Source organism: Chaetodon auriga, chromosome 12 (assembly GCF_051107435.1).
Source record: "Chaetodon auriga isolate fChaAug3 chromosome 12, fChaAug3.hap1, whole genome shotgun sequence".
Taxonomy (NCBI): Eukaryota; Metazoa; Chordata; class Actinopteri; order Chaetodontiformes; family Chaetodontidae; genus Chaetodon; species Chaetodon auriga.
In genome coordinates this window covers 11,235,096-11,248,070 of record NC_135085.1, presented here as the reverse complement: position 1 = coordinate 11,248,070, position 12,975 = coordinate 11,235,096, and the positions used below count along the sequence as shown (strand labels likewise).

Sequence of the window (12,975 nt, the reverse complement as noted above, 5' to 3'; positions counted from 1 at the left end):
GGAAAAAGTGGAAAGTCAAAAAGACAACTAGCCTACTCCCTGTGAGCTTGTGTGTAATGTTGACAGTAAAATGTGTACTTGTGGATAACATAAGAAGCAGTAGTTCAGTGATGCCACAGTGAATTACTCCTTCTGTCTCCTGAATGATGTCTGAGCTGATGGCTTGACCACAAGTAGAAGGAAAATCTGCTCATTGCACCGTCTTTTGCGCATCACCGCTCTGCTCCAACTTAGCTGCCACTGCCCATGGAAACAGCCAACTGGGAACATGTGTGTGTAAGTGACTATGTGTGTATGTAAATGTGGCCCTGCGTGTGTGTGTGTGTGCGTGTGCGTCTGTTCTATCTTTGTTATCCTCTTAACTCACTTGAGGTCTGCCCTCTCTCTCTCTCTAATCCCCAGCACACACACCCACACCCAACAGAAGACGAAACATGGGGGAATAAATGAAGAACATACGGCCTTTAGAGAAAACCAGCGATTCTGCCACAGGGTGAAAACTGAAAGACTCAAATCTGTGAGGGGGAGTATGGATGTGCTGTTTGGGTGCTTGTTAGGAGGATACAGCTGGAAAAACATCATATATGGCAGTTGCTTCATTCGATTATGAAAGGAGTATTTCTGCGAGAAAATGAAAAAATCAGCAGCTCTTGTTACTCCTTAATTAAAGCCTTTTTTCCCACATTTTCCGAATGCAGCCTAACTTACACAGGCAGTTAATGGAGGGTAACAGCTAATAAACTGACTCAAGGTTGCACATGGGTTGCTAACTAATCTGAATACCAAAATGCCCAGCAGGTGGGCATCAGCAATGTGTGGCTGATCTAAGATAAGATCTGATCTTGTATCTTTTACTATTACCATAATGAGCAAATGTCAAACAAATGTGAGTCTGAAGATAATTTAGAACAGTAATTCAAGTCAGTTGTTCAGATCTCCCTCTAATCCTTGCTTGTTTTCCTCTGAATTACTGGGGAATATCATGAAATGGATTTGCATAAAATGAAAAAAATAACTTTAGTAGACATTAGTAACAGCAACCTGGACATTGCTTTGTTTGAAGGAGCCACAAGCCAGAAAAATTGGAAAACACTGATTTAGAAGTTTCACGTGTTGAAAAACTTGAATAATGGGAGAATTGATATTCCCTGTGTGCTTCATTGCTAAATTTTCAGCAAAGTGGTAAGCCTCTGGTGTCCTACCTTGCCATAGCTTGGGGTTTATTGAACTGTTAAAATAAGTGTGGCTGCATTCGTGTTGAGGAATACAATCACTTGTACCTAACTCTCAGTTACAGCAGCTCTTTCCCGGGGTGTCAAAATCAATCTTTTCCCCTCTTAACACCAAACTACCAACACATTCACACGCATCTCAGCCAGATCCCCTCCCTACATTCCCTCATCTCCATCCCTTGCTCCTTCTTTCTGATTAACAGATGTGTCAAGTTTACCAAATAAAGACAGATTTTACCCGAGAAGGACGCCTTTTTTCTTCAGCTTAAAAGTGTATAATTTGTCATGCTTGAGGAAACCTATTTTGGACCATCGACAATCGACAGAGTGCAAAAACTAGTTTTTAAAAATAATCCAAGTTTAACCCTGTTTAAATAAAACCTTATTTTAGGACCCTTGTGTGACACTATTCAACATTAATAGAAAAGTGCATTTTATTTTGAAAACTTCTAACCGGAAACCTTGTTGTGCCAACGCTATTTAAACGTCAGCCTTTCTCTCTCTCTTTGCTTACAGTTCGCAGTGACTGTCTCTCTACCCACAGACTATCCCTCGCGCGCCCGGCCAGTTGAAAACATCCTCGCGCTCCGGAGGTGAACCAGGATTTCAGAGGAGGAGAGGACGGGGAGACATCACCTACACAGCTCGACAACCATGCCGACACTCGGGATCCCCTTTTTGCTGTTTTGGCTCATCTGGGGTCACTCCAGCGCTCTCGGCGGAAAAGGTAGGAACATGAAAAAGAATAATTGGGGGGAAAACAAGCTGCTTTTTCGCATTTGAGTTGCCCAAGTTGGCAAGGAGAGAGCCAACCGTCCATCCGACAACTTCGTCGCCATAGAGGTTTTCATGTCTGTCTCTTGTTAAGTTCTGCTGAATATTCAGTAGCGGACTGCGTGTGTTTGTGTTTCTTGGCAATTATTGACTTGTTAGTCAAAGTTCAGGTAATGGCAGACAGGGCAATTAGCGGGACAGGTGCAGTTTGATGGAGAATGACAGCTTTGTTGTAGCTCCATGTAGTCTTACTGTGGTGTGTTGGGAGCACAAATGAAAAAGGTGAAAAATACCCGCCATTGTAGACGTTAGGGCTGCAACTCACGCTTTCATCATCGATTGATTGTTTGCTTTAAACTATAAAATGTCACATAATAGTGAATAACAACCATTGGACTTGTACCAACGTTTGTAAACACGAGGCTACAAAAAGCAGCAGGTCCTCACAAACGACAAAGTTAAACTGGGAATAGTTGGTATTTTAGCTTGAAAAATGGCTTAAACGTTTAATCGGCTGTCAGATATTTGGACCTGTCAGTTGACACCAGCTGACTGATAATGCACAGAGCTCATCACTATTTCACTTACTCTTGTCAACAATATGTTTATCGTTTACACATTCAATGCATACAAGAGGTGCACCAAATCAACAGTAGCATAAACACTCCTGTCTTTACCCTGAAGTACGTAAAAATATATCCATGCATATAAATACAATATACATATACTTTAACAATGAACAGTATATAGTAAAGTCAAAAAATGTGCCTGCGATGAATCCAAAGGTATTTCACAAGCTCAGACAAACTTCACAATCTGTCTTAAATCATCCAGGTGGTCTCCTCGTATCAATACACTCCCCAAGTCACCATGTTCCACAAAATATATGAAGGGTCCCCAAATCCTTTCGCTCAAATTCAGTTTACCTCTGAGCATATATGTCATTTTTTCTATTGATATACATTGATTCATATACTTTATCCATACTATGTCTTTTTTGCTGTGTGTATGTACATATTATTAATTTGAATATCAGGAGGATACACCCCCCAAATTATAGCCTTAGGTTCCATGGGCACTTGTACAGACAGAAATATATCCATACACTTTCATGCCACCACTCTTTCACTTTCTGACTGTAGGAATTCTCAAATTAGCATTTAAGTATTTACGTTAATGTCATAAAAACAATATTGAGGATATCGCTGGTTATGCTGCAGGTCATGACTGGCTGGTTGGCCGGTGATCTGAAGATGATTTTTGTCTGCAATGATCGATGAGTGCTTGGGGAGGGCAGCCATGGTGAGGGCGTTGTGTTCAATCACATCCTCACTGTGTGATACTCTCTGTGTCTCTCTCGCACACGCAAACAGCGTCGACTGGTGCTGCTTATGAAGGGCAGCGGCGGTTTACAGTGGTATTAATTGGGTCTCTGGGGTGAGAGCGCTGGGCTGACTGGCTGTCTGCGCTCAACCAAACGTGATCGTTTTTTTTTCCCTGTTTATGAAAGACCTCCATATGGCCCTGAGCCATAGGGAAGCTTAACTAGGTTTAGATTAACTTCAGAGAAGAGCTTGTTTTCTGTGGAAAGTTCACGACTCATTTACTTGTCAAAGGCGGGCGTGATGTGTGAACAACATTGATTGCCATATATGCTATATATATATATATATATATATATATATGTGTGTGTGTGTGTGTGTGTGTGTGTGTGTGTGTGTGTTTCTATACATCTCCACAGTTGTCGGTGGCTATGCAATGCACAGGTACATAATGTGGCCTGGATGTCAAATATCACATTACCAAACATTTTCTGAAATGGCTGAAGTTGCTTTGACTTTGTAAAAATTGACCAAGGCCTCTGTGTGCTGGCAGGATGTTTGCTTGCTTTATAAGACGAACACAGTATGAGTTTTTGTGTGTGTGTGTCTGTGTGTGTGCGCGTTGATTTGGTATTTACAAGCTCTACAAGCTGAGCGGAATGGAGTATGTACATGAGACACAGGCTTGCTGCTGAATACCTTTACATAAGAAGTCAGGAAATAGACTGGAGCAGAAGAATGCCAGAGAACACAGACTGAGAGGATTAGAGGGGCACTGAAAGAGAAAGAAAAGGGAGAAAAAAAATCGGAAACAAGATCAGATTTACGGGTGTCTTTTCAACAGAGCCGTCTAGCTGCATTATCCTCGCCGGAACATAAATCGTGAAAGCGATGTGGAATGCAGAAGCATAACTCAGGTTTTTCCTCTTCTGTGCGATGACTGCTGAAACAATGTCTGGCGGGAACTGCTCTCCCCGTCCTGTCGCTCTTTTCCTCTTTACTGTTATTCATGCCCTTTCCATTCTCTTTCTTTCCTCTGCTGTCTCACTCGTGCTCTTGCTCCCTGTCTCTCTCTCTCTCTCTCTCTCTTCGACTCCGCATCACTGTTTGGTTGCTCCGCTCCGTTGAGCTGATGCCACTCAGAGGGCAAATGTCACAGAGAGAGAGAAGTGTTTCGTCATTCTCCTCCGTACTTCTTTTTCCAAGCCCGAGCAGTCTTCGTTCTGATTTCCAAAGCTGCTTCTCTCTCTCTCTCTCTCTCTCTCTCTCTCTCTCTCTCTCTCTCTCTCCACAGCCATGGGTTCAATTTCAAAGTTTTATGGGCTTAAGTGAGATGTATAAATGGCGAGGCAGTCTTCTTTCTGTCTTACTTTGCCTTTTCTCATCTGGAGAGTGTCACATTCTCACTCTATCCTGGGTACCTCTATTACCGACCCCCTCCTCAGTCCCATTTATATTCTCTCCCTATCCTAGCCTGTCCAGATTTTCTCTGTCTTTCACTCACATTGTACCTTTTCTCACACCCCCCCCAACTCAAACCTTCTCTCTTTGTTTCTATCCATTTTTTTTTCGTTTTCTAATGCTTCAGAAGGAGAAAAAAATACACGTATGCTATGTGTAAAGAGATGTGTGCATGTGCTGTGATGGCAGGCGATTGTTTTGAAAAAGACTGAGTACCCTGCTTTGTACTGACATTTATAAGTGTGTGGAGGATCGTCAGGTCCGTATGCTGCTGAAAGTATATGCAAATGAGGGAAAATATGTAAATGCATGCCCTAATTTGGATGTTAATTACTCAGCACGGCTAATTATAATATGTCTGATGAGGCGTAAGGTGGAGGAGAGAAGCAAAATGGAAGGGCTGCCATAGGATGATGTATGTGAGTATGAGTGTGTTTGTTGTGTGTGTGTGTGTGTGTGTGTGTGTGTGTATGTGACAGAGAGGTATTTGTGTTTTGCGCTGTGTGTATACGCCAGTATTACACCAGCTGGTCCAATGGCCCCAGTGGGGCTTTCTGGTCAGCACTGCTCAATATGTGGTGGATAAACACTGCATGCAGAGCTGACTTCTGAGACACCCTCACACACTCTTGTTAGTTCTCTCACTAATGCATGGACACACACTCACACACTCGGACACTCTTGTACTCTGAAACTTCCTGAGTAAACTCATTTACTTTTCTGTTTATTAATAAAGTCCCCCACATATTTTCCCCTTGAAGCTTCACCTGGTGGCTGGTAAATGACTGAGGTGTACCGTAGAGGAGACAGAGACAGTGGGACAGGAGTGGGAGAGGAAAGAGTAGAAAGAGAAAAAAAGGAGAATCGTGCTTTTTTTTAAACCTTATGTAACATGGATGATAATTCTCGACAATTATTTCATCATAACCGTTTTACATGATTTTCCTCTGTGTGCTTTAGGAACACAAACGTAAGAGGCATCAAGAGAGTTAAAAACAGAGAGAATGAGAGAAAGAATTGCATAGATACCAACTTTCTTAAACCATGACCCTACAACATCAAAAGATTGGGTACAAGGGTTGAGGTCTGGTCTGTTCTAGTCTGGGTCAATTGGTGCTACGGTCGGCAGATAAAATAACATAGTGTATGATATGTAAAGATTCTGGTCTTAAATCATCAAATCGAGTTGTTGCAGGATTTGTGGGGACGTCGACTGCCAGAACTCCAGTCGTTACTGACCAGTTGTTCAGTGTGTTGTCTAGTGTATGTATTCGCTTACTTCAGCTCGTCTTCAGGTTTTTCAAACTTTAATCGGTGCCACTCAAGAATGTATCAGGGTGTTAGTTGGAAGCATGAATTAATTCAGTGAAATGTAAGGGCTCATGAAAAAAAAACCCCTCATATTAACTGGATGCAGTTGCATCATGATCCGTTTGCCACGCAGCTCCATCTTGTATCTGCTGGAATTAAAATAAGGTTTCAGAAGTGGAGCATCTTCAAGCAGTCTTTTCTTCAACAGCCATGTTTCTAGTAGTGCTCAAAACGGGTTGGCCTGCTTTTTCGACAAATATATGTTTGAAGCTCATTTGTGATTGAGGAGTTGGTAAACCAGCAAGAACGAGGCAGACGTTGAAAGTATTCAACTGTCATGAATGTACCTTATCTTCCAGCACGAATCGGCAAACTGTCCTGGCTGCTCGCTGCTCTGGGTGTGTACTTTGTGCTACAGGGTTAGCAGCTGAACGAGAGTCTGTTGTTGCTGCAGCAGCCCAGTTGTTCTTCGGCTCAGGAATGCTCAGGTCGTGTGTGAAGTGTGCACAGGCAGAATGCACGTGGGTAGGCGTGTTGGTAGACAGGCAGGAAGGCCATCCAATCATTTCATTTGGCCAAAATGAATAAAATCCATCCAAATGAAATGATTGGATGGACTTAACACAGGTCTGCAACAGCCACAGAGACCAGATTTCTTCTTTTTGTCAGAACGTTTGATTTATGGATTGCTGCTGGGATGTAAAGACAATTCCACCAAATACAACAAAAAATGCTTCACAAATACTCTGCCTACTCTAGCTTTAAGGGTTTTAATTTCATGTCAATTGTCAGTAAATACAGGGATTTATAGACATTTCCAAATGAATTTCATGCTTCAGAGATGCAAGCTGCTTCTTCAAAAACAGCCATATGTGATCCATGAGTGAGACGCTCATACATCTGGTGGGCATTGGTGCAAAGGATCAGAATGAAAACTGTGAGAAGTACTTGTTTGACACCAGTCATTTGGTTGGATTGTGTTTGTAGTCAGGTCTGCATGGCTCCTCTCTTTAACACAGTCAATGATTGGCAGTGATTGTGATTGTCTTTGTGTTTGTTTGCAAATACAAACCCGGGCCCTGTTTTTCGTACACGGATAACTAAGGTTGCTTGATTTGACTGTTGATGGTTCGACACAAGTCTAGATTTTCCGGTTCTTCAAAGCTGTCTTAAAATATATCTGCACCTGTTGTCAGAGCAGCAAGTCCTGCAAAACCTGTATACCTGTATATGATAAAATACACAACATAATAAGTGTAAGATTTAAAAAAGGACAATCCCTAAAAGAAAGACATGAACTTATTTAAAACTTTCTGTTAAAAGACTGAAACCATTACATTAAAGTGACGTTGTGATGAGGTCTTCAGCATTATGATTTGTATTTGCATCATAAATATAGACTGAATTCACATGGATTAAAACAAATTATTTTAAACTGGAAGGAGTTCATTAACCACAGGTAAATTATTTTGTGAGCCAAACGCTGTATGTTGAAGTTTTGCCATCCACACAACATCACTGACAGTCTAACCACATTCACTCATAATAAATTACACCTATTGAGGTGCTCAAAGATTGGAAACACTGTGGGGCACAATGAAGAACAAAATAACACCAGTAAAAATAATACAGGAACACACATAACATGTTATGTTTATGTACGTAACGCTGTTGCCCAGTGCATGCTGGGAGGCTTTACACAATACACCTACCCTATATAGGCCACATGATCAGCACTCTGCCTGTTAAATGAAGGCCAGGGATGTACAGTGTGACATGTATGGTGCATGTGCTACTAAAAAATCAGTCCATCCAATAAATGAAATTACTGCAGTAGCACCTGTGTGACACAGCTTTGTGATTTGTGTGTCTGAGACTGACGTGGTGCTGAAATGTTTACAATGAGAACGTATTAGCGTGGATGTAGACAGACTTGTTTGTGTGAGGTGAGGTGAAGGATTGTGCGCTTATTTGTGTGGGTGAGGTCAATGGATGGCACATCACTGTTCTCTATAGACTTTCATGCAATTAAAATTCTTCTTGGCTGTCTAGAGACCATACATCCAATGCCAATTCCCACAATTCGTAGGGAACAACTGCCTTATTGGTACAGGGATGCTGTGCTTCCTAATGCATGAACTAAGGGTGCGTTCCATTTGAACTGGGAAATCTGAATTTCTGAGCACCCAGTGGGAAATTTGACACTGGAATGTCCCCTGAAGTCAGATTTCTAACTCAGAAAGTCAGAAGAACTTCACGAACCCGGACTTCCAAATCCAACATTGCTGCTCTGTGCATCAATAAGTGAAAGCTGTAGTGATATACTGTTTATTAGCACTTCTGTTTTATTCTTGTCTTATATTTTCCATGTTATTGTACTGGCAGTCAGCTCGGGTGTGTATCATTCACAGCTCTGACTTCCACGGTAAATGAAACACAGAATTAGTCTATTAAGCCAGGAGGTCAATCCACAGTTAAAATCATCATAACTTGCTGATTTTCTACCAATTTATATGCGGCTAACATTTGATGAGGAACAGCAGCTCTTGTTCTGTTACTGGTGCAGCGAGACTCCAGAATTTATTTGGCAAGATGACCCATACATAATGAATCCTTTTATTAAATGATGTCTGCTCACAGACCCCAGTTGTGGCCAGTGACTTGAATCTGTTGGACTCTTTTGAAGGACAAAGAATTCCTTATAATTGTAGTTTTTAGTTGTTAAGCTAAATGCAAACATGATGAATGTTATGTTCAGCAAGAGGTGTTATGTCCCTAAAATGTAGCATTATTGGCAAATAAAGAAAATGTTTGTCTGAAAACATTTTTTGTTAAGGTTTGGATAGTGCCAGATAGTGATGTTTTTAGAGATGGCAACAGAGGTTTAATACTTTTCTATACTGCACTAACTCTCTTAAGCACCAGTGTTAATTGCAGAATAATGTTCTGCTCATTTTGCTTTTATTTCAAAATAGGTTGTAATATTTCAGGTGGTAGTATTTCATTCAGTGACAAACAGCTGGGACTGTCCACCAGTCAGTTAGAACTGAAGAAGCCCCCTGGATCAGAGGTGAAATATTTTCAGGTAATCATGGCCAAATCCAGTTGCCCTAGACTCAATCTTCCTTGTGCAGAAGGCTTCATTAATGAAAGATTCCTAACCTTGAGTGTTGTGCTTGAGCCCAAGGAAACATAAACCAAGTAATGGCAAATGGAAACCAATGATGAATCAGCATCCATCATTTATTTTCTTCATTATTGAATATATGACTGTGGTCATCCACCATCATTTTATCTTGGAAATCTCTCTTCATGTCAAGTAAAAGTTTGGCTTTTTTTTCCCCCAATGAGGTTCTTCAAATGTGGCTTGTTTGCTCTCACTGACATTTCAGTAAAGTATTGAAAAATAGCCTTAGTGTTGGCAGCAAGAGGAGATCCCAGGGCAAATAAGGAGGAGGATGAGTGCCTCTGGACTTCAGTGGAGATTTTGTGTTAGTGGAAAGGTGAGAGTTTTTTGTGTTTTTAGTCTTGTTTAGTCAAAGCATTCAATACTGCCAATTTTGAAAATGGCTGGTCCTCAGTCAGAGTTTGGCTTAGAGCAATGTTCAGCAGCAACTTACCAACTGAACTGAGGCTTCTGAGCGAGGAACAGTGCCTCTCTTGTGTCCTATGAGCTGGTGTCATTGAAATGTTTGCTATTGTCTATATCTACACAGGCCTAGCAATCCTTTATTAAACAATAGGCCGCAGTCTGTTGTGACTCATGATAAAGCCTGAGGTTATGAAGACATGCACCGCTGCGCGCTGTTTTAATTATAATTCCAATACAAACTTATTAGCCTGCTGTGTATTTGTACACCTAATAAAATGTGTTAACACTGTAGTGTGTGTTCATGTCCAACCAAATATAAGAGACAGATACACACACAAATGCACCCACTCACACATTGATTGAGTCATCTCCTTCATCTTCCTTTCAAGTTGTCCTGTGTGGGTCTCTTGTATAGTCAGTCCAAACCCTTACTATACGCTTTGAAATGGCTTTATATTTGATTTTTTTTGGTGCTTTTGATTCCCTCCCGCAGTAACCATGAAAGAGCCATTTATTTTCCATCATGCGATATGATTCTGGAGATGCTCTACAACCACAGGTTTTCATGAATGTTGGAGAGGTAGGCTACAAAGTGAAACTATACAGCGTAACATCACAGGTGCTACTGCAAGTCATGCCGAAGGGAATTCTTTTAAGTTTCCTAATACTTTGCCTGCAAGGCGACTCAGTGTGTGACTGAAAAGCAAATCATTTTTAAAACAACAAAGGAATATTTTGAGAGGAGACAGAACCAAGCTGTGTGTGTGTGTGTGTGTGTGTGTGTGTGTGTGTGTGTGTGTGTGTGTGTGTGTGTGTGTGAGTGCGTGTGTGTGGCCATGTATTACTCACGTTGTGGGGACATAAATCTGTTTACGCAGTCACATTGTGGGGATTCGGCATAATGTAAATCATTAAATTTTAGGGTAAATGCTGAGAATAAGGTTAGGCTTAGGCAAGTAGTGGTTATGATTATGGTTATTGTAATTCTCCAAGAAATGAATGAAAGTCTATATAATGTCCCCCAGAGTGTTGAAAACCTAATGTGTGTATGTGGGAGAGAGACGCAGAGAGTTTGTGTGGTTTTTCCTCACACCTTCAGTCACATGCATGCACACAATAGGCTCATGCACCTGGTGTACCTGAAGCTACAACTGCTGCTCAGGAAGAAAGGAATCACAGCAGGGAGGGAAAATGAAAGCATGTCCTCAAGAAGAAAGGTTTTAATTTTCATGAGTCATCAGTCAGATGAGTTATCTGTTTCTCTCTGTCTATCTTCCTGTTTCTTCCTCCAGGACTCTCTCTCTCACGCTACCACCCCACCTGTCTCTCTGTGTGTGTCATTGACTTTGCCTCTTTTTTCTTCTCCGCTCCTGGCAGCAGCACATTAGCTTTGAGGATTTGGATTTGTGTTTGTCAGTGCAAATATCCTCATTTCTTCTGCAGATCACTTTTGTATTTTTATCACCTCCTTTTGTAAGGCTGCCATTGTTGAGCCTCACCTCACCACCGAGAGTGTGTCCTCACCTCTGCCATTGTGGTTCATGTCTCCTCTTTTGTACTCTTCCTCATCTGCTCTCCATCCCCTTACTCAGTCTCTTCTGGTGTAGATAAATTAGATGATGTGCAAATGTGTGTGTGTATGTGTAACACATTCATAATGTGTCTCTGTGTATATACTGGAGTTTCTGTGCAAAATCCACCGTAGCAGCTTATCACGTAGTACATGTACCAATATGTCTACCTGCGACACCTGCTAATTAGGTGCTTCATGCCTCTCTAGCTTAGATTACATTTGTAATGTGATGTTATGTTGCATGAAAAGAAATTAAAATTTGTAAAACAGGCAGATTAAAAGTAGATTAGTTTGCTTGACTGGTGAACAGAACATATTCCTCTATATATCTACTTGTTATACAACCGAGAAATTGTTCCTGATTTCCTAATTCAATTTTCTCCTGAAAAATGATGTCACCTCCTTGACGGAATAGTAAAGAAGTGCATTTTTGATTCAAGTCTGAAGTGGCAAAAAGTTTTGAAGTTATAAAATAAATTATCATGTACCGTAATAAGAAATGGGCAGCATTTCTTTTGAGATATTCTAGTGTGGAGATGTTTGCTGTTTAATTAGAAATGATGCTCAGAGTAGCAGTGGGAATAAGAGAAACTGGTTTATTTTCTGTTCATTCTGGGTCCTTCAAAAATATATATTTAAGGACAAAGAACACTTTCTTCTTCTTTCTTCTTTTTTGTGGTGTGTTATTTCTTTTTCTGCTCACTTTGCCCATGCTCCTCAGCTGTTATTGTGTACAGCACAGGTGGGGAAGTTATGATGTGTTTTGGCAGGAAATAAATATTAAATATAGAGAGACATAAAAAGAGGCTTTCTAGTTTAGTAAAACACATAGTTTATTACTTGGTGCTGTTGTTCTAAGTACAAATTAACATAGTGTGAACACAGTAATAGTCAAAAACTGTTCATACATTAATCATAAACTGACATAAAACTGGTGGAACCCTGCTTATTTATCTACTTAATACTATGCAGAATGTGTAGATGAAAACCTGCTATGGTTTAGCACCTGCTCAAATATTGACTTTTCCGAATCGCTGGTTTCTGTAACAGGAAGTGTTCTCCAGGGAGTTAATGACCTCATTTGTGTTATCCAGTTTTTTCAGACTTTCAAAGTATCATTTGTTGTGTGTGTGTGTGTGTGTGTGTGTGTGTGTGTGTGTGTGTGTGTGTGTGTGTCCACATGAAAGATGAACTGTGTGCATAGGGCTCACGGGGCCTTTACAGTGTGCTGCCACAAAACAAGTAGTGTGATTGTGAGTCACCTTCTGCATGTTTCCCTCAACCATAAATTTGAATGTGTCAGAGCACAGCCTCAATTTCCGATTTGTAATTTGCTCCCCATCTTTGCCGCCGTTCCCTCCATTCGCAGTGTTTTTGATGTATAGTTTGTTGTTGCCCTCTGAGTCATTTGGTCTACCTCCTTCACACTTCCTATATGCTCATATGACCTTTCATCCAAAACCTGACTGCTGAGTTTGTCCTGCTGTTGATGCTCCACCAAGCTGTTTAACTCACATTGTCACCCTTGACCTCCCTGTTTTCCACCTCTCTTTCTCTTTTTGTCCCTAAGGAATGAGCAGTATTTAACCACCCACCACTCTTATGTCGGCATAGCAGCATTTCCCATCAACTCCATGTCACAACAGATGAGTTTTAATTTTTACTTACTTTGGTGTAATGGCATTTTCTGTTTATTTTATTCACGGTCCA

At 41.0% G+C, this 12,975-nt stretch overlaps 1 protein-coding gene across 1 annotated transcript in view; it reads left to right on the top strand.

Annotated features, from left to right (window-relative positions):
• The first annotated feature begins 1,774 nt into the window (after positions 1 to 1,774).
• The window catches only part of clstn2a (calsyntenin 2a), a 145,067-nt gene continuing 133,866 nt past the window's right edge, over positions 1,775 to 12,975 (top strand). The window contains exon 1 of the mRNA XM_076745076.1: positions 1,775 to 1,959. Coding sequence (XP_076601191.1) covers positions 1,887 to 1,959 — 73 coding nt within the window. The 5' untranslated portion in view covers positions 1,775 to 1,886. The remainder of the gene's footprint in view (positions 1,960 to 12,975) is intronic.